This window comes from Octodon degus, unplaced genomic scaffold (assembly GCF_000260255.1).
Source record: "Octodon degus isolate 3935 unplaced genomic scaffold, OctDeg1.0 scaffold00235, whole genome shotgun sequence".
Lineage (NCBI taxonomy): Eukaryota > Metazoa > Chordata > Mammalia > Rodentia > Octodontidae > Octodon > Octodon degus.
The window spans coordinates 290,905-314,246 of NW_004524811.1; the positions used below are offsets into that span (position 1 = coordinate 290,905).

Here is a 23,342-nt window from a genome sequence, read left to right on the forward strand (position 1 = left end):
GATATAGATATAGATATAGATATATAGATATATAGATATATAGATATATAGATATATAGATATAGATATAGATATATTAGAGATGTACTTCTCTCTAAAATAGTAAACCTGACAGTATCTTAAAAATCTTAAGACCAACACATCTCAGTGAATGCAGGTCCCTCTCCTTCATGAGTATTACCATCTTTGGATCTTGAATGGCACTCAGAGGCTTCTGGGTCTGAGACTGGTATCCCTTGGAAAGCACAGAAGCGTTAAGAACAGGAACCTAGTGGGAGGAAGTTAGTTCACTGGAGAACGCCCTCAAAGGACCCGAGCTCTGTTGTCTTCCTCTCCTTCTTTTGCCTCCAATTTACCATGAAGCAAGCAGCATGCCCAGCCATGTGCTTTCCCCTGTGTAGAGCTACCTTATTGCTGCTCTAAAGGATAGAGGGCCAACTAATGCCAGGTAGAAACCTCCAAACATGGAGACAAAAATAATAATATTTTCTGCTTATAAACAGAATTTTAATAGTGACAAAAGGCTGAATAGCACAATTATAGCAAATTGAAACTTAATTTTAAAGAACATCTCATTTCATGATCTCAATAATTCCATGAATAGTAATTTCAACAGCTAGTATTATGTTTCCCAAAGGCTCTCTCTCCTTTCTGTCAGAGAATTATAATTCACACTAACTCTTAACTTGAAGTGCTAATCTTGGCAACTCAGGTGAAGCTCGGTCATTGCCTTCGGTTTATAAAAATTAGAGGACTGGGAGATAGCTTAGTAGTCTACTGGCAAGTTCAAGGACCCGCGTTCAATCACCAGTGGTACCACATGCAGTGCCAGCCCTGGAACCACTGGAACTGGCTTGGTGGACATGCCTGTAATCCTGGCACTGGGGAGGCTGAGATAGGAGGATCACTACAAACCTGACCTGCATAGCGAGACCCTGTACCAAATAAATAAATAAGTAACTGATTTTAATTTTTTTAAACAATAGCTGAGTAGAATAATCCCTTGCCCAGCAAGTGCAGGGACCTAAACTCAATCCCCGGTACTTCCCACCACCCCCCCCAAAAAAAAAATTAGATGTGTATGTCATTACCAAGCAGAACATTTAGTGTCATTGAAATTGATTACTTTATTTTCCTCCTGCAAGACAGAAGTCCACAATCAGAGGCTAAAATGTCACAACACTCCCTTCTTCAAAGCATCATGGACTGATCCAAAATGGAACCACAATGGACAGAAAGCCAGAGAAAAATAAGCATCAAGGATTGGCAGCCACTGAAGCTTGGGAGTAGTTCATTAACAGAGCATAGTCCAGTAGATCTCTGGGAATAGATCTGCTGTAGTGCATTTCATTTTCATCTATTGCCTTTTATTTATTTCCTGATTTATTTACAGAGTTAGATAACTTGTGCCTCCTTTTGTTACTAAAAAAAAATCACAAGTTTCTCTCATTGCTAATACCATAGAACTAGAGTTCTGACTCCTCCACAGTGAAGCACCTTAATACCATGTTCAATGTCAGTGAGATCGACAAATGAACATAAAAGATTTCAGGGCAAATTCTACAAATGAATTCGATATTGCAAAGTGTGTAAAGCTCAACTTTAGCCACACGTGTAGCTAATAAATTTTTTCACCTGAGTATTGTATCGCAGTAATTTATGTGTCATATCTAACTGTGTATGTTGTATACTACTGAACTAACATCTGCTTCAAATTTTTAGAATTACTTTTTTCTCAAAATAAATAAGTACAGTATATGAGCCATTGAAAATACTGCATCACATATTAAGAATCCCTGTGGGTGAATCATCCTGGAAGCTTTGCTTACCTAATTAAACGTTTTGAGACATTGGCAACAACCCAAAAAGAGGTTTCAATTCAGCTCTTAATCCAAGCCTTTAAAAAATGAAATATCTGGCGGATGCTTTGGTGGCAGGCTACTACACATAGAAAGCAGTTGTTCTCCTCTTGAAATATGGCTGTAGACAAATAGAATTTCTCCGCAAAAGTTTTACTATTTTGTACAATAAAAACATCTTGCTAACCAGAAGGCACAGGTTCATAATGTTTGCTATTTTAGTCTATTCTATTCATAGAGATAATATAAAACTTGACTTCTAATTTTACAAAGCCATTTTTTTTTTTACATTTGCCAAAAACAGAAAGGAAATTTCACTCTAGTTATTTGTCTTTACCTTTAAGCTAACTTATCTTCAGACTGTTCATTCTTTCCTTCCCCATGGTACTGGGGGTTGAACTTAGGACATTGCACTTGCCAGGCAAGTGCTTATTCTACTGAGCTATCTCCCCAGCCCATACTTTCAATTTTATATTTCTGTCATTGGGAGATTGAAAAGGGCTCATAATTCTAAAATCATAACTGTTATAATACCTCTAAAATTCTAATTTATTTAGCAAGGATGAGGAATGTTGGTAATTTTTACAGACATTCTGATGAATATTCATTTGGGGAAGCAGCTATGATTTACTTAATACTCTGAGGTTTTCTGGGTTTATGTTGTCTTAGTCATTTTGTTCATTGTGGGACAAAATAGTCTATCTTGGCTCACATTGTAAAAGCTTCAAGCTTTGCCTGGTCAGTGGTATGATTGGGGGCCCTGGGTGGAGAAGAGCTCACCACCTCATGGCAGAGCAGAGAGTTAAATAGGAGCCCAGAAGAGAAGTATGTGTGGCCCAGGTCACAGCTAAAGACAAAAGTCTCTGCGACCTGTCTCTGTCAAGTAGACTCCTCCTTCTAACAGCAATGAGCCCTCCTTCTCCATAATCCAATCAGATTTCAAAAGTCCCACTTTGAGCACATTGGCTTTGAAGGAGCATCCAGACATGAATTATAACATACATTCAAGGACATTTTGGAAATGATTTACATTAGCATAATTTTAACCTTAATAGAAATAATTCTGATTCTTGATTATACAGTTTTGTTAATTGTTATAATGATTAACGTCGTTATTGTTCTTTATTGTTACATTGGAATTTTGTGCTTACAATATACTATATTTCAGAAAGTATGTGTTTGGTTTCTATTACATAGAGTATTTTTTCATTTTAATACACACACATTAATTTCATGGAATACATTTGTGCACTTATTTTACGATTGAGAAAATAGAAAAGGAATTTCAGCATATGTTACTACAGTGTTAAATAATATAAGCAGGATCTAAAGCAAGGTGGATTTACTTGGAAAACTTGTTTTCTCTTTCCTTTAAAGATTCCCCACAATCACTGCATTGAACCTTTAATAAATAACCCAGGTAGTTGGAGTTTGTATTTTAGAAATCAAAACAACACAGCAACATTACAGTACATTTGGATTGTGTGCAGCTAGAATTCCTTCTCTCTAGCTTGAGTTCTGAGTCTATTACTAATAACCTCAGATCATACCTTATCTGAGGAAGAGACTTTCTATTGTGCTCAGTCTCGACTACATTTTGACTTATTTATGGAAGATTACCATGTACGAAAATGTAACATGAAAAGAGTGGGAATGCAAAGCCAAGTAACCTTGTATGCTAGATATGGTTGACCATATTTTCAAATAAAGAGTATATTATTTCAATAATATGGAAAAATATATCCCTGAATGATTATCAAAGCATTATGTGGTGGGACAATTTGAAACATAAGCAAATGTCACAGTAAATAATGATGTAATCATTTAATGGAATGTCAGGATTTGTGCAACTAGTGGTAGCAAAGAGTCTATGAAAACATGAAATTATAGCCATAATTACATAGTCTATGAAAATAACATAAAATAATTTGTTTCTATCATCTATGTATAAACTTTAGAAAAAAACATGTCATATAGAAAACTTCTTGTTTCTTGCATGTTAATAGGACCTTACAATTTCCTGTCTATATTCATACTATACTAACATTTGAAAAAGAATTCATTTGACAGGAATGCCTACTACAAATGAACTGCCTCTTTTTATATGCCAGAAACTGCTCAGCAATTAATTTCTAATCATAGAAGATAAATAATTCAATATAGTCTTTTACAGAGAGAGGCAGAACATTATAACCTGTCAAAAAAATTTTCATGGTATCTTTGAAAATTTGCCACTTGGTCTGCTAGCCTAGCAACGTTAGTTGCCTGAGCCTTTGCCAGTGACACAGATCCACACTGAGTGTGCATAGATGCTGCTGCCTCAGGCTGCTTTCTGGCAATCACTGAAGGCACAAATTGTATTAGTGTAGATTCGTTCTTTTTTCTCCTAGGCTGGACCCCCACCCAAGCTTTGTGGAAAGGCATTGCTCTCTGAGACCCTGTGACCCATGCTGCCTCTGTTTTTGCAGGTATCAGTCAGTCTACTCAAAGCTTCTCTTTCCTCCAAACCGACTCCCTCTTCTCCTCTTCCACCTTTCCCAGAAATGACTTTCAAAAATCTCCTCACATGCAATCCCATCTTTTTTTTCAGAATTTTTTTAAAATTTTATTTATTTATTTGTGTGTGTGTGTGTGTGTGTGTGTGTGTGTGTGTGTGGCCAGCTCAGCCTACCAGGGGGGGGGGCTGGCTGGCATGTGGTGCTGGGGGATTGAACTATGGTCCCTGTGCTTTGCTAAGTTTGTTCTAAGTAGGTGCTTTAGACCACTGAGCCATCTCACCAGCCCCTGCAATCCCATCTTTTTAAAAATTTTTTAAAGAGAGTACAAATGGAATTAAAACAGAAAAAATTACAAGTGATATAGAATTTCACTTAATAAAATAATATGAATTTCACAGTATTTGTTGTGATACATAATGTTCTCTTCCAACTGGTTAGTCACATTAGCAGATAAATGCATGTAAAATTGGAAGAAGAAAGAAAAAAGGAAAAAAATGTATAAGAAATTAAGAAGAGAAAAAGAAGAAACAGTGGAAAAAAGGAGATGATATAAATTATTTCCATAGACCAGTAGAAATGCATTGTACAGTTGAGAAAAATGGAATCTGATGGGCACAATAGATACTGGGAAAAGGGAACAAACTTACTCAAAATGAAAGAGTTACTGAGTTGAGGAGAAGGACAGGAGAGGGAGTGGGGGAAAGAGATTTAGATATGTATATAAGTAGGATGGTTTGGACAACTGTTCTAATCTCACCTTGACATCAGTTCTCAAAGGCTTCTGCTTTCCTTCTGCAATAAAAACCTTTAAACTGTAAAAAAAACCCTTTTTTTTTTTTTTTTTTAGTACTACGGATCAAACTGAACTGTCTCCCCAACCCCATGTAAAGCAAATCTTGAGTCCTATATATTATTACTTCTTTTTGTCTTGCTAACCTTTTTAAATGTTATTCTCAGGTGACAGGAAAAGTCAATATGAAAAGTACTTTAATGGCTACTCTATTCTTATAGAAAATAAGACTTTTAAACTAATAACTAAGAAATAATTTAAATACAAGGCATGCTATTTCATACAATTATGAAGGAAAGCCATCTTTATCTTTGAGGAAAAGCACATGCCTGTAGCAACTCAACCAGTTACCACAAACTGTTTTTCATGGTTAATATTTATGGAGGTTCTGCTTTCTACTTTTAGTCCTTGAATAATTTTTAATAGCACCGTCTCGATCACAGAATGGCCTACTTTGGATGATAAATTAGATCTTCACCCTGATTTACTTCACGGAAATCGCTGTCAGCCCTCTGACTCTGACACATGCGTGAGTCTCTTCCATTCATCTGTTGAGCAAGCAGAGAAGAAGCCCAAGGCAGCTTAATGAGCTGCCTGAAGAGTTGGCCAAACCCTGAAAGAATACTGAGACTGTTTTCCTTACAGGGAAAAGACTGTTACAAGTACAAGTGGAATGCATAGATGAGGTCATTTTTTATTTTTCTTTGGAAGATAAAACAGAATCACTGTTTCTCGCACTAAGTATATATGAGAAAAAAAATCACTGGGAAATAAATATATGTTTTGTAAGCACTATTTCCACTTCTACACATTTGAATTAGTTATCCACACAGGGAAAAAATTTGACCAGGCTTCTTGAGAAATTAACATTAAATTTATTTATGTTTTTATTATTTGAGGCACCATAACTGGATATTCTACAATTAGATATGACAAAATGTTGCTAACAAGTTAATCGTAAACTAATTCAAAAGTCAGATAATAGGTAAATACACTTGGTCAAGAAACTTTAATTCTTGCCTTTTGCACAGAAAAAAAAATTAAATATCTTCATAAATCCTGTCTACCAATATTATAATTTTAGAGTCATTGAATAAAACTAACTGGGTCATTTTACTATTCCTCATTTTAATATTGATAAATACAGTTAAGTGGAATGTTTTGGTATCATTAACATGTCTTCACTTACTTGGGAAATAAATAGCTTTGGCACTTAAACTGGGAAAATGCAGTCTTGAAAGTGAAGTATTGCATGTTTTATACCTTGATCAAGAACCGCATTCAGAGGCTGGGGAGATAGCTCAATAGAATAAGTGCTTGCATGGTAAGTGCAAGGGCTTGAGTTCAATCTCTGATTCAAAAAAACAAAAAACCACCCACATTCAAAGCCAATTTTTCTTTCCTTAATATATTTGTATAGGGTTGACAGGGTCTCACTATGCAGATCAGACTCGTAGTGATCCTCCCATTTTCAGCCTCCTATGTGCTGAGATTACAGGCGCGCACCACCAAGTCCTGTCTCAATTGCCATCTCAGCACGCCCCGGGGACACGGCCAGCATGGCCTGCTGGGAATCAAACCTTGCTCACTGAGCCTGCCGAAGCAGGTGTTTTAGTCCAGTGAGCTATCTGTCAGTCCCTAAGCCAAGTTTCCTTACTGGATTCACATGTAGTGCCATAGATATCTCTAGAATCTGGACATCTGAAGTATAATCATATTAAAAAACTATCACTTCATATTCATTACATAAATAAGGAGACTGTAATGTTATAAATATAAATTACCATCTCACAGTTAGTATAATTTTAGTACCACATATAAAAATCCAGACATATCTCTGATCAAATTTATTGTTGTACTTTAGTTATATAGACTGTCTTTTAGTTAAAACATGCTCGTTTTTTTTGATGAAAATAAGTTATTATGAAATATTTTGGGAACTCTAAAATGACACATAATAACACAACCATAAACTGTCTATTAACACAGTACCCAGTTTAATATGTTTTTCTCCTTTTTCAATGATTAATAGTCATAATAAACATGTATAGTGTTACAGTAAATATGAAACTAGGAATTAATTATTATATTTTGCTATATGCATATGTATCCTTAAATGATAGAAAGATACATGTTTCCAAAGTAATGTATTAACACATATAGTTACATAATCCATTTGCCAATCTAACAGACAAGAATGGTACCTGATTATCACTCCATCATATTGTATTGTCAGTAAGCAGAATACTCATAATCCTTTTGTTAAGTACAACAATTCTCTTTGAATGTCACTTATTCATATCTATTAATAATTATGTGAATTACATTCCAGTTTGGATTTTAACATTCACTTTAAAAATTACTATTGTATTAAATTTTACATAATCTAGTAGATGGTTCTTGGGTACTAAGAATTTTGGGGAAGATTTATTTTTTAATTTTTTTTCTGAGAAAGCAACAAACATCAAAACAAAAACAAAAACAAAGAGAAAGAGAAAATAAACTACCAAGCCCTGCGTTTGATAAATAAAACAATTTTGGGCAACTCTGAATGAACAGGGGGCTAGCAAAGTCTGAGGGAGTTGGCAGCACGGGTGTTTCTGAGATTAGACACTTGATGCAAACTGAAAAAACAAAGAAGAGGATGCACTATTGGCAGATGTCTCTTTTCTAAAACAAGCTTGCTAAAAACAAAGCAAAATGAAATAAAAGCCAACTTGCTGAGGCAAGAAGATATAATAATACAGCTATGTATGTACAGAGGTATTTTTTCAAAAGCCTTTTTAGATGAGGTCAGAGTGCCCCTGCACTCTCGGTAGCCCTATCTTGCTTGTCTGGACTTTTAGGTGCTTTGGTGAGTTTGGCATGTACTGAATAATTAACAAAACAAAGAAATATTTTTAAAAGAAGATTTCTAACTTGAGGAAAATTTGAAAAATTAAAAAAATTCACTTAGTTTTCATAAGCATGAATACCTGTGAGTATACTGATATAGTCAAAATTAATCTAAATGTCAACTATAGATTTAATCAATATTACATTATCTATTTGCAGAAATACTGTTGTAATTTTCTAAAATTACTTACAAGTTAATGGATATGAAAGCAAAATCAAACAAGCAAGAAAGTGGCCAGAATTATTTTCTTCTCAGGGCTGCAGCAGCTCTTTCTCGTGCCATAACTACCTAGCTTCATGGACCTTTGCTCACTATTTATGTCTCATTTGTCTTTGTCTAAAGCCAATCGGTAGGCCTGTGTGTTACCCCTGCCTGTCTTGTGGCCCCAGGAACCCACATCTTAGGCAAAGTTGCTTAAGAGGGTAGAGTCACACCACCCTCAGTCCGAGACAGCCTTTCATTTCTGACAATAAAAATGATTACTTTTTAGAGGAAGCCAGTTACTATCTTAGGGAAGGAAGACACAGTGATTTCTCTACCAAGACCTCAGCTTCTCTGAGTATTTGTTGCTTAATTCTTCTTCTGATCGCAGAGCATACATGTGGCTTATGTATTTGTGAGTGATTTATGTATTTGTTTAATTTAGTGAGCTTAAATGTTGTTTTGTTACTTAGTATGAAAACAATATTATACTATAGAACTTCTTGGACATGCACAGTTAGACAAGGGAAGGCATGTGCTCCCTGCTTCATCCTGTATTAACAGGAAAGTGACAAGAAAACCAGGGAAAAGCCAGAGCCCCTAATTCACCATTATATGCCTGAGCCTAACATGTACAGAGGTAGCTAATGGAAGAGCTTATGTTATATGCATTGAGTTCTTCCGCAGAGTGAATAACCTTGTCTACCAGCTAACATTTCAGATGAACAGACTTCGTTGAGCTGAAAATACAGTCTAGTAAGAACACTATTACTATCTCTAATTTGCATAAAAGCTTATAAGCTCATGACTTAATGAACAGTTGGCCTTGCTGTGCTTGAAAGAATTAAGCTCAAACGTTCAATATTTGAAGTTCAATAATTACTGTGTATATTAATTTCTTTTCTTTCTCCTAGTATCTCTTTTTCTTATTACCTACCATGGCCCTCAGAAATATTTTATGCAATATTTGTGTAATAATTGGAGATGACTGCATATAATAATTTTCCAGGGATGTCATTAAGCTGGAGATGGAAATAATCACTCGGGGAATAAATGCGGGGCGTCTCTTCATGCTCCTTTCGGCTCCCGATTTGCAGCCCCCTTTGTATCACTATCTTGAATATGATTTATTTCACAGCTGCCTATTGGTCCCTTTTGCACTATTGCACATATTATTTCTTTTTCTCTTTTCACTAATTAGCACCTCATCGTAGTTTGTCATTTCTCAGTCAAGTTTCAATATGCCTTGTGGATGCATATGAATAAACTGATTGCTATATGTTTCCCTCATACTACAATTAAATAGAGTACACAGGCTTTATTTTATTATAAATATTAATATTTAACTTTGCAATTAAATTATTCAAGTTCTACAAATACACACATACGTACAAATGCATATTTGCATTCTAACTACTCATTTCCATCCGGTTGTATACTTCCTGACTTTATTTATCCCTTCTTCTGTCCCACTTTGCCTATATTCCCTTGCTCTTTCTTCCACTCTCTTCTGCCCTTTGTCTCAGTTATGCAGTTATGGCTGTGATCTAAAAAATACACAGTTTTGGATCATTGGGTTTATTTGATTACTCCCTTGACATTATTTTGGGCAGTGTCAGCAACCTTGCCTTGTTTCAATTTGCATTCTCCTGAATAACTGTTAATTTATTTCCAAGAATAAAAATCACCTATTCTCCAAATGTCCAATTATCTTTTACTAAAGCCTTTGACTTTTAAAATATTTTGTAAATTTTCACATTTTTTTTTCTTAAATGTAAACTCAGAATCTATTCTACAACTGATGATGTAGCTAAATTTTAATAGGTAAAAAATCAATAAATATTTAATTGCATCTTTTTATGTATTTGGTACAAGGGTCTCACTACACAGCTCAGACTCATACTGATTCTATTTCTAGCCTCCCCAGAGCTTTTAATTCCATCTTTAATAAATACTAATGCATGGCAGATAAATAACAGTACTACAAAAGAAAACTCTAAAAGTATGATCCAGCATGTTTCCAACTACATTCTTAGTATTCATTAAATATTTTAATATTGTAAGAAATAGCATTAAAGAGAAGTTCTTTAACAATGAATTGGAAATATGGGTAAATACATTCTGTGGAAAAGGATAGCACGTTTGTAATGGAAAAACACAATATGTAGGTGTGCCAGCTCCCCATGGTGATTATAATCCTTATATACTATAAGCATGTACTAATAAAATTTTAAGAAATATTTCATTTTTATTAAAAAATTAAAAAATACTGGGAAAATGTTAGATGGCAAGAGAAAATGAATTTTTAGTTTCATTATATGGATATCTCAGGAAATAGTTTGATCTTCATTTGCTCAATGTGAGGTTCAGCATGGCTAATATTTTCAGTTCAGGAATTATTGGGTATATGAAAGTTTCCAGTGAAAGAGTCTCATAAGAAAACAAACAATATAGTTTACCAATGTTAAGCTGATTTTTAAAAATAATTTTAAATATATTAAGAGTTTGATAAAGTTTAAGTCTGTCACCAGTCTCTTTGTGAGGAGTAGTTTTTGGTTCAGTCTCTTGAACTGTAAATGTGACCTCATCTGTGATTTATTGCTTGGGATAGCTTAAGTGGTATGTTAGCTATTTATTTATTCATTTATTCACACACATCACACACATTTCTATAAGCATAGTAGTTAAGCAACAAGTTCAGGAGAAAAAATATATACCTATATTTAAATTTCTGAGTGCAAAATATTGTAATATCAAAGTCTATAAGAATTACCTTTCAAGAATAACTGTTAAGTCATGATATTACTTACATATGAAAGTAAAGCAAAACAAAAGGCTGAAAATAGTTTGAGTGATCAAAAAGATGTAAACATTTAAACTTTTAAAATTGGAGTAAAAGAGGCACTGCCTTGAATACTCCTCAAAATGCACCCCTTTGCTTCAGAAATCGCTATCCCAACATTCCTTTCACTTTCTGAAGCAGTTCTGAAAGTCTTTTTCCTGAATGTCCTTAGATGGTGCTGATGAGTGTCATGCAACCGAAAGGCAGCTCATAAAAAAAATAAAAGTACCCTCACCTGCATTATTCACTAGATCTGGTACTTTCTGAACTTCAGATCTTCTCCAAAGGCAAAATGGCCATTAAAGGTAAACATGTGTTGATTCAGGATATCCAGACAACCATGCTAATAAAACTACAGACACTCTAGAAAAAGACTTCCATAATTGCTTGAGAAAGTGACAAGAATGATGGCATAAGTGTATTTGTGATGTAAATGGATGGCAATTTGTCTCTACTATAATATACTCTTTTAAATTTCAAACTTTACCTTATAGATGATCATACTCCACATTATATTTTTATACCCTTTATATGCTAGCTGCTAATACAAAGCTCCTTTCTAGAGTTGATATTATGAATATTATTGCTCATAAAGCCTGTTGACAAGCGATATGAGTAAAATGATGTCAATTTAAACTTGAGTGAGCTTTAAAGAGGTTTCAAATTGAATTTCCATTAGTTACATAATAATTTTTTTAGCTTGATGAAAAATGGGGCATATCTTTATACTCATAGAAACACATGCTTTCAAAATTTGAGCTAAGGAGCCCAAGTTTGGAATCCTCCTTAAGCATGGCCCAATGTGCGCTTTCCATTGCCTCAGTGCTGAACTTGGCTGTACACTGATTACACTGCTAACGTGCTCAGTGGGTAATGGTAGAAACCAGCCCAAAAGCTGACAAATAGTAAAGATATAAAGACCAAAAATTACTAAGTAAAACTTATTGAGTAAGTGAATAGGAAAAAATTAGAGCATATTATGTTATTTTCAGGTAAAATTACAGTGAACTTAGAAAATAACTAAAATTATTGGACATAATGAAAGAATTAAGTTAGCTAACCTTATATACATTAAGTTCAAACTGTAGTAGTTTCCTGCTATAATGTATTATTACTAACTCAACATAAATGAAATGGAAAAGAAAAACCTGTTTCCTTTCATAGCTGCAGCATACCGTAAAATGTAACAGGAAAGTATGTCTAGTGTGAGCAAAACCAAAAGAAAAAATTCAAGATGTTAAGGATAGAAAAATAAAAAGATAGAGTAAATATTTTAATATGAAAAATAATTTTTAACACCTTATTCCTCAATTGAAAATTAAATCAGCTCTAATCAGAATCTTAAATTTTGTAGCTAACTAAAATATTTTAGTTAACAATCTGCATGACAATTTATAAGAAGTTCCTGAAAAAGAATTGCTGGATGGAATTTGTCCTATCAATATAAAAATAACTTGTTTGGAAATCACAGGGACCACCTTCAATACCCAGTCCCACATGTGTGCCAGCCCTGTCCTCGGGACACAGAGCCAGCGACCGAGTTCGGGTGTGGGGTGGCGCGCTTGTAATCCCAGTGCTGGGGAAGTAGAAAACAGAAGGATTGCTATGAGTCTGAGCTGCGTAGTAAGACTCTGTACCAAATACAAACATGAAAAATAAATAAATAAATAATGACAGTTACTGTGGCCTATTGTTTTATTGCATAAAAAAATTAGTGAGAATAGAATAAACCATGGAAATAGAAATCCTAATTACAAAAAATATTTGAGTATGATAAAAGTGATAAATGCATTCAGAAATGATAGGATTATACAATAAATTGATTTTAAATTTCCATTAAGTCACAAGAAATCAATATTAAATTCTTACTTGCAAAGAAAATTTCAAATACAGTAAAGATCATAATATAGTAGCCAAAGTATGAAATTATTCAAGCAGATTCTGAAAATACATTTTGGCCTCTAGAGTGAGGAACCAGCATAGTAATACGTGACCAAACTAAGGACAGCAAAACAGTAATAAAAAAATTAAAAGAATTTGTGGAGACTAACAAATTGATAAGATTATGTTAAAAGTTTTGGTAACAACATAAAATCAATTTAAAACGGCAAAAATGTTAGCTCTAATATTGGCCACTTATTAATAATAATTCTGTAAATTCTGTTTCAAATAGCACAGCCTAGCAGACATTGCTTATCTAATTAGATTATAACCAAGAATGTAAAACTTCTTTGACTAATAAGAAAGGAACAGAACTATGTCACAATAAATTTTAAAAATTAATACAGAAGTATATATTTAGAAAAAGGATAAAAAAGAACATTGAAAAATATTTTTCTTAATTTCTTTGGTTATAGATTTGAATAACAAACTCTAATAAAGTAATAGTTTTCTAAGATTTAGATTTGTTTTGGTTTTAATTTTTTGTTGGAAATGTTCAACTGTGCTATTTAAAACAGAATTTACAGAATTATGAAATGTGTATAGTATAATCAGTCCCCACGGATGGGGAGAATATTCAGAGACTATACATGGTTTTTTGGAACTACTGTCATGTGAGTGTTTGCTAAGTGAAAGAAAAGAAAAAAATAATTTTTATTGTAGTGTAAGTTTTTGAAAGACCACCGAATACACAGTAAGTAAAATGAGCACTATATTCTCTGTTGTTCCACTTTATATCCTTCAAGCCTGATAGGACTTTGTAAATTATATTTACAAATGATACAACTCTTCATGATACTCACATTTGCTATATCTTTGATGTTATTATTTGTCAGATAAGTGCTGCAGTTCTGCTAAACATTTTACAAAGTCAAGGCATCATAGTAAGGCTTATTAAATTATGAAATACACTGAAAGCCCTTAAAAGTGGAGGAAATGGGAATTAGTGCCACTGAGTGCAGAAATGTGTTCTGTTTTCCGTCTTGGGAATCTTAACATAAGAGTGAAATATTTTCATTAACGTGAGATCATCTTGAACTATTCATTTCAAAAGGGAGATAATACAAATAATTATTGGAGAAATTACAACCATTCTTTTTAATGTACCCTAGCTATGACAATTTGAGTGGTTTTAAAAGGATTGTTATTAAAGAAATCACAGAAATAGATATATGCTAATGAGTTAAAACAGTAAATTAATTCAGAAAATATAGATGTCTGAGTAGCACTTATAGTCAATTGAGCTAGCATGGCTACTTTGTGCTAATTAATAAGGCTGTTGAGTAAAACAAGATACTTCATGCTTGAGACACTATGACATGTTGGAGAATTATCCTGATAATGTTTCATTCCTAAGAAGACTGGGAGGTAAATCTATCCTTGTACTGAAGCAATAGACAGTCTGGACAGTTGCAAGTGATTATCTTAGAAATCTGCCCTGAAATTAGCACAGTGGCCAGACCCCTTCACTCTAGTAGATGCAAAGCTACCTAGTGAATGAAATCACATTCTAATTAGACCATACTAAAATATTTATATTAAACTCAATATATATAAAGCACAGATTTTCTGATCTACTCAATCCAGCTATAGTTTGGAAAATAAGATCTGTGTTTACTTCCAGGCCTCTATTGTTAGCATAGTCTCTATTGCTTTATTATTCCATCTGTCCAAAAATAAGAAGCCATATTATAAAATTTCAGAAGATTTTCTGGAAAGAAAAGGATTGATTTCAGCAGTAACCCAAATTTCATATCCTTTGATGGGATATGATTATTTTCAAGCTCTGTATTAGATGACTAGAGTAAAGATATGACTGGGAATAGAATACATGGAATTTTGACCAATGCAGGCACTACTCTTCCATAAACATAAATGAGTTTTCTGTAGGAAAATGGATGCACCTTGAGACCATAATATAAGTAACAATGAATCAGATACATAAGCTTAAATATCATATGACTCTTCTTATATGAGAAACCCAAATTACAAATAAGGAGCAAAATAAAAGATACTAGGCAGCAGAGAAAGATACTACTTATTTCTCAGATGGGATGGGGATCAAGAGCTGGAGATAGAGGACAAAAGGAAAATAAATGGAGTGAGAAAGGAATTAGGGTGTGTTGTGTACAGGTACCAACTTCTGGGAAGGAATCAAATTATGTATTTAAAATAATAAATTAATTAAATAAATAAATACAATGGAAGCCTACTAAACTATGAAACAAATCCCTGGTCACTATCAGGTTTTTGTCTCTGTCTATGTCCTTCCCAAACTGACTTAAGCAGTCTAGGACAACTACATGCACACAATCTTCATTTTTACACTAGAGTACCACCTAGGGACAGCCTCCTTACTATTTCCACTGTACTTCATCTACAGTTCTGTTGTAGTTGTACAACAGTTAAAGCATATTATGGTCTTTCTGTTGATAAACTAGATGAACACACACTACCAGCACTAGTTCCCTGGGAGCAAGGCCTGAGCTCTCTCTGTGGTGTGCATAAGGCACACTATTATACATAAGGCTTGTTCTTAATATACAAAGGCTAGGACTTTGTCTTCCATACCACTTTATCTCCAGGTCCCAGGACATTATCTAACACACAGTGGACAGTGAATAAATAAAGTAAGTTTCTGAATGAAGCGCAATAAATTCTGATTGAGTGAATGAGTACTAAGACTATTTCCTGAAAAATGGAACTTCAGTTGGCCAAACTATTTTAGTCCTGAGATTTAGATTCTGATATGTTCAAAAGTAAAAAATAAATAAATAAATAAATTCTATTCACATTCGGATGAGTATAAAAGCACACAGACCAGCTTCTGCTTGAGGAAATCTAGACATTAACCATCTATTATCTTGTTAGAGGACTTTTCCTGGAAGAAAACCTACTTTAAACTAACTGTCACTATCTGGTTATGTTGTCTCTACTATGTCTTTACATAATTAATTCAACGAAGATTTTACATAGCATCTTTAAAAATGGTCACTCCACTACAGAACTTATCTATGGTAAAAATTCTTTTTATTAATTTGCTATCTTTTCCTTTTCAAGTTAAGTATTTCAAGGTGTTAAAGTCTTCCTTAAAATCATTATTGTCACACACATTTTGTATTCCAGAAAGTATGTGTTAGGTAGAGAAGACTTTTTCTGTTTACTCTGTTTCCATCAATGAAGCAAATATTATATTGCTTTTCCTCCCCGCCCGTCCACTTCCTTCTGTCTTACTTTCTTGTTGCTTAGACACAACTCTAAGAAGCAAAGGCTTATTTTAGCTCACAGTTTGTAGATTTCAGTCTGCAGTGGGCTCGCTCTAAGGCAGGGTAGCATGATAGAAGAGAAAGAGCTCAGGCATGACAGGGAGCAGAGAGAGACAGAAACAGGGGATGAGGGATTGGGTAGACCCTTCCAGACCACGCCTCCAGCCACCCACCTCCTCCAATCGGCCTTCACCTCCCAACACCACATTTAGCTGTAAACTCATCACTGACTAATCCGCTGATAAGTGTCACACATTCATGATTCCATTGCCCCCAAAGATCCCTGAGCACAAGAGAATTGGAGGTGAAGGGCATCTGGATTTAAACCCTAGTACTTGCCCTTCTTTTCCTTCATTTCCTTTCTCTTTTCTCCCTCCATTCCTGCATTCCTTTCCTCCTCACTGTTTCCTTTCTTTCTCCTTTCCTCATTATTATTTCCTCCTTCCTTCTCTTCCTTTTTTATGTTTCTTTCATTAACAGTTAGTTGCTTCTCATTTTCAGTAATACCTTGATCTACCAGTGCTTCTGTTCATGAACAAATTCATTCACAAACAGAAGCACTTGAGCAAAATTTTGCTCCTGCTTGAGAATTCTGCACATGGTAGGAAACAGGACCATCATCCGTCCTCTTTCCTACATGAACATAAACACAGCCTTCTTCCCCTGAATCCTGAAATAAATTAAGCACCTTAACTGAAATACCACTTGAATTTGTAATGAGTGTTTCATCATTTTAAAATGCAGGTTTTAGATAGAAAATCATGAATTTAAGACTTGGATCCACCACTTATCTGCAAGAAAGCAGTTAATAAGTTTCTAAAGTCTCTTGTCCCAGTTTTTCTATTTGTAAAATGAGGTGAATAATAACATCTAGGCTTATTCTACCTCATGCTTGGATGGAAGTTTGACGAGTGTGACTTTCTAGGCTGAATATTTATCATCAGCATTTTGGTGGTATTTTCTCCATAGTCTTCTAGTATTGCTAATGAGAAGTCACGTTGCTCTTTGCTTCTCCTCTTGATTCTGAGTTGCTGTATCAGCATCATCTTACTTACTTTTCTCCTTGCGGAGGCAAAAGAGTCAACACCTAAAGTTAAAGGAGGAAAGGTTTATTTTGTCTGACAGTTTGAGAGGTTTCAGTCCACAATCAATTGGTTCTAAGACAGAGTGATGTGGTAGAAGGACATCATGAGGGAGAAAAAACAGTTCACAGCATGAAAGGTGGAAGACAGAGAACAGCAAAAGTATCAAACAGCAGGCCAAGGCAGCTGGCCTGCTTCTGTCCCTCACAGTCTATCCAAGATGCATACCCTCAGGGCAGGCACCTTCACACCCAGGTGAGCCTTCCTGTTACCCACATCCAGACCTAGCCAAAGCAGTAAGTGGACTAAATTAGTGATCACACACCCTTAATCCCAGCATCACACACTTCAGATTCAGTCACCTCTGAAAAGCTCCTCCTGTAACCATATGAGACTTTGAGCAGACAAGACACAAATAATAATAAGCATCTTCTGTCCTCAGAAGCTTAAAACTCTGTTTATCTTTGGAGTTCTGATGATGTACTTGCTTCTTTTAAGTAAAAGATGTTTTCTTCCCATCAGTACCCTAGATCTATCCACATCAGCTCCCTGTAGATAATACTTGTGTCTACTTTATTCAGCACCTAAACTTAGCTCATTGCACTGAATTTAACTCACAACATTCAATAAAAAATTGTTAAATAAATGAATAATCTTTCCAAACTGAAAATGTTTAATGTCATCCAAATGTTAATGGTATACATTCAGTTGTATTTAAAATGACTAACTTTAACAAGGGTAAACAATTCCATGATTCACTGTGATTTCGCAGAATATATGTTATTATATCTTTCCTTACAGAAAAAAATGTTAAGTGCAAGGTTCATTGTACAAATTTTCTTTCTTGGTCTTGAAACAATCCAGAAATGCAGATGATAAATAAAGACTCTACCTCAAAGATACACCTGAAATCATTCCAATAAGAGATGGTAGAGCTGAAACTAGAACTTAAAATTGATTGTGAGGTCCAGAACTCATGTGGCTCTTGTCCAGATTCACATGCTTCTCCTTAGGTGTGCACCCTCCACCTGTACTCATTTCTCCCTTCATGCCTTGTGGAAGGCATTTATCATATGTGATCATTAATTTGTGAGGATCTCAAAAGACATTCTTCAACTAATTAACCTTTGTGTCCCCTCTTTCAGGCCCCTACCTACAAATTGTAATTAATTTTGCATAAATACAAAATATTAAAACCATGTATTTAATGTACAAATACAATGACAAGCATTTCTTTTCTTGCTTAGCCAAATCTATGTTTTGCAGTACAGAATGGGTTTAAAATTGAAGAAGGGTATTTCTTATTTGGATCAATTATAAACAAAGGAGTGATTTGTTAGTTTTACTTTTTAAAAAATTTCTGAGTCCTTTGAATATGTAATTATCATGGAGCATCATAACATATTAATAATTTTCTCATGTGTACATGGTATTTTCTTAGAAAATTAAACCATAAATCTCAATACCTAAATGGAAATCATTCATTCATTACCCTAACACACAAAATATATTTCTAAGATTAGTTAAAAATAAAAAATAAATATATGCATATTTCTTATATTTTAATTTGGTAAACTAAATCTTCTTTATATGATTATTGATTCTTACAAATTTTAAAACTACAAACTAATTTATTTTAATTTTCAAAATACAGTATCACAGTCAAAGCTTATTCAAGGTGTTTTTTATAACAACTAAAATCTGAAGGTAATTTTTCAACTAAAGATCTGATTATATACTTACTTTCCAACCTTACAAAAATGTAGAAGCAAGCTAAAGAAACACAAACCAACTTGCCAGCCTAGCACAGAACCTCCTAGAGAATGAAACATAGAATCCACAACTACAGCTTTCAGTTACAAAAAGAGAATCAGTTTTCATAAGTCAGCAAGATAGAAATCAATATACTGTCTTTTCTATGCTTTTGATGGAAACTAATGCAGGTACAAGTTTTGCCTCTGATTATGTGTGAGACATAGCAGTCACCAATTTAGCAAATCACAACATAGTGAGTTTAAAGAATTATTTCAGAATCCACTATAACACCAGTACTGTTACAAACACAGCTATTTATGGTTAGCTTAAAATGTCTCTCTAGGGCTGGGCATACAGTTCAAAGGAATAAGTACCTGCCTGGAAAGTGCAAAGTCTTGAGCTCAGTCCCTAATTCTGCCTAAATAAATAAAATGTCCCTCTAAAAGGAGGACAAAAAGAAAGGGAAAATATGATTGCACATGATTTATACATGTTGAAATCAATTACCACCAATGAAATATTAAAAGGGTAAGTTCAGCATGACTTTAGCTAGTTTAAAGTCAAGCTAAACTTTCATAATGAGGAAGCAAAATAATTCAAACAGAAACATAGAAATTTATTTGATTTGTATCTACTCATTGCCTAGAATGACCCCGAATATCTTTATTATTATGATAAAATAAATTATCAATTCAACTATTACAGCACCTTCCCTGTCTCACTGGTGTACATAATTAAAACATACATGGCATTCATACTGACAATTTTTCTCTCCACAAATACAAAGAAAAGCCAATGAAAAACCTTGAGTCATTTTATGTTTCAGTCCAAACCTTAAGTGTACTGAATGTGAAAACCGGAAGCAATCATTTCGTAGGTGAAGCAACTGTATCCAATGGGGTTAATGATACTTGACACATGAGATTGTGTGCTTGTACTGCTAAGGGAAAAGGGTAAATAAACTGCCATACTTGAAAAAGAGTGATGTCACAATGTTTCCAGCAAGACAAATAGACTTTAATCCAATATAGTTGTTCCAGATGCTGACAATACCAAAATTACTCTGGATATACACTGAAATTATAATGAATCATAAGATAATGCCATCACAAAATGTAGTCTTCCAACAGCACAGTGATTGTACTTTTCTCAACTTATAAGCAGGATTGCAATTCAATAATGTAATTGTAAATGTGTGTATATAAAATAAGTTATATTTTCTTGGGTAGTATCTCTCTCCCATTGACAATAACCAGGCTTTAATCAACAAATTTAAATTTTTCTTTATTCTTTCACATGGGCCATTTCATTTTTCTAACAGAACGCTTCCAAAGTTAGAAAAGCACTACAGCACTACAGCCCAGCCTCGATCCTGCTAGTACAGAGGCTGTGATTGGTCATGTCATGTACATACAGCCAGTACATTCGCATCACCATACATTTTTTAAAAATTACTAGAGGACAGCCAATTAAAATAGGACAGTCAAAGCTGGTTCAGACAAAATGCAAAGAAGAATCTCTGATTTAAATATTGTACATTTCTAACCCAGAAAAAGATTTGACAAATGCATAACCTCTCTTGTAAAACTCTAGTTTACTCCAGCAAGTTACCAATGCAAAAGAGAAAGATAAGATTTATATACAGAAAAGCATTGTGCAAAACAGGCATGTTGTGTAATAAGAAGTTTGTGAAATAACTTTGTCTTTGAAATGCAGAATCATCTAGAAAGTTCATCAAAGCATTCTTTCAGGAAATTGAGCCTGTCATTTCTGGTCTCCTACAGCCCCTCCCAATAGGGAACCTTCACAACTTTGCACTTTAAAGTCCTAACGCAATGGAAGGAACCTCTATGCTTCAGAAATAAAATCATTTCATGCTGAGACTGAAGAGATCTAATCAGAAAATAAAATGATGGCAAAGACTGCACAGGTTCCTCAGGAATGCAAAATACTTGGGATGATTTATTATTATTATTATTATTATTATTATTATTATTATTATCATTATTCCTGCAGAAAGAGTGGGGGGAGAAGTAAACAAACAATAGTTTTAAGTTCTTGCATTTACTCACCAGTTTCCTAAATGTAGGATCAGTAGTAACAACATCAACCTCACCCCTCTACTTTGACTCCACAGAAGAAAGGGGGAGAAGAGAAAAGCTTCCCAAGAACCCATCTGGATCTCTCTGGCTGTTGGTGCTGCACTGCCTCCGTCTCCAGACCAGCACTTTCCCTCCCACCTGAGCAACAGCAGAGTAGCAGCAGGGCAAGAGCGGAAGGCTGCACACCTCCTCACCAGGTAGGATGCGACTCCCGGCGGAACCGAGGGATAGCCAATCAGACAGAGAGGATGAAGGCATAAATTATCCCGAAAAAAGCTGGGCCAATCAGTGGTCCAAAGAGGCGGGGCTTCCCCTACTAGAATTCGAGCCCAGTAGGGAAAAGGGCTCCTGTTTTTTCTAAAAGAAAAATAAAAAACCACTTCTCCCTCCCCGCAGCAGAGAAACGTTTGAATGGCCTTGACAGATCCTCCAAAGAAAGAAAAGGCTGCCTCCCTCTTCCCTCCTGCCTTCCTTCCCCAGTTTCCAGGCACTTGGATTCCCAGTCTGCCTCTCCGGAGAGACCCGGGAAGCACGCAACGCCTAACTGGCTTTCCCCGGGCTCGTGAGGATTCTGATAATCTGGATTAATTATCGTTTGTTAACTTTGAAGTTAGGGTGATATCTCATTTTTCTTTACAGACCTAGTAGCTGGCGTATTGCCCAACACAAAGGAGCTCGGGAGACATTGAATATGTGTTTGCGGGAACGAACGAAGGACTGAATGAATGAACGAATGAATGAGAAGGCTCCTGTATTCTCTGGGCACTCACACTCTCTGCCCCGGCCCCGTCCCCGCCTTTCCAGCGACAGGATTGGCAGTGTACTTTTCCCACCAAGAACCAAAGCATGACACTAATAAAGAATGGCAGACAAGAAGCGGAATCATTTTTCAAACATAAATACAAAAATCCGATCTTGGAAAGGCTCTTAGGCACTGTAGGGATACTACGTGGGTGATCCTTGCTCTCTCTGCCCTGCCTGCTTGCCCCGGCGTTTGTTGGGCTCCAGTGTTCGGTACCTAACTTCTAGAGGCTCTGCTCTAAGTTCCTACGGGAGCCCTAGAGTTGTCATGGCAACCAGAAAGCCTCTGGCAGCTGGAACCACTGCACTAGCAAAGAAGGCGGTGGTGGAGAAACAGGCTCTGTGCCCAGCCATCTTCTGCCTTTACGCCTTGCTAAATCCCTGCTTCCCACGGAAGTCGCCTGAGGTTGGGATCTTGGCTGTCCCATTAATCACTCCCAGCCAGCCACCTAGAATTGCCAAGCTGCAGGGCTGACAAGAACTGTACCACCTACTGACTTGAGAATATTTGCTTCCCAGCAAACATTTCGAGCCAGAAGTAACAGTGTTTGTGCACGGCGGTAAGGAAACTGTTGCTATGCTGCCCACTGAAATCACTTAGAGGAACTGAAAAGGGGTAACAGGGTCACTGATTTTTTTCTTCTTCTTCTTTGATGAAATTTTTTCGTGGCTGAAACTGTAGTACTAGGCTTTTCTCTTGTCTGTGTGATTCTCCGTCCTTTCAACCTTAGTGAAAATAGGTATTTACCGTCCTCGTTCGTCTTCTGCTACTCCACGTTAACTACACAACATTGTCTCTTCTAGAAACCGTGTACATCGAAGTAGGTTATTCCAAAAAAATTATGAAACAGTTAAGGCTTGTCACAAAATATCTTGAGCTGATTAAATTTAAGTAAAATGTGAGAATACAAATGCAGCTTGTAGGTTTTCTGTTCCCCCTCCACCCATCTCGATTGAGAATGTACTTCGGATAGTTATTTAACTGTTTCACTGGATACACAAGCTAATTCACTGATCTGATTAACCAGGGAAGTCGGAATTAGTTCGCTGGAAGTTTGTCATGAATAATAAATACTTGTCTAGTTACCCCTTGCATTTTGCCAAGATTAGGCAACAGTTTTGCAATATCAGTGGGAATATGATATTGCCTAATGTTATATCACATACTTAAGGATCTTCTCATCAGCGATTCTTAAAGACATCTTACTCTTACCCTTCTAATATGTAACTGAAAGATGCTGAGAGAGCCTAAAGAGAAATTAATGGAGAGGAAAGGAGAAGTACATATCCTTAGGTAGTAATACTGTGC

At 35.3% G+C, this 23,342-nt stretch overlaps 1 protein-coding gene across 1 annotated transcript in view; it reads right to left on the reverse strand.

Moving 5' to 3' along the window:
* The window catches only part of Gabrg1 (gamma-aminobutyric acid type A receptor gamma1 subunit), a 91,740-nt gene extending 70,434 nt beyond the window's left edge, over positions 1–21,306 (reverse strand). The window contains exon 1 of the mRNA XM_012512587.1: positions 21,203–21,306. Within this exon, the coding sequence (XP_012368041.1) occupies positions 21,203–21,306 (104 nt within the window). The remainder of the gene's footprint in view (positions 1–21,202) is intronic.
* Positions 21,307–23,342: the final 2,036 nt, after the last annotated feature.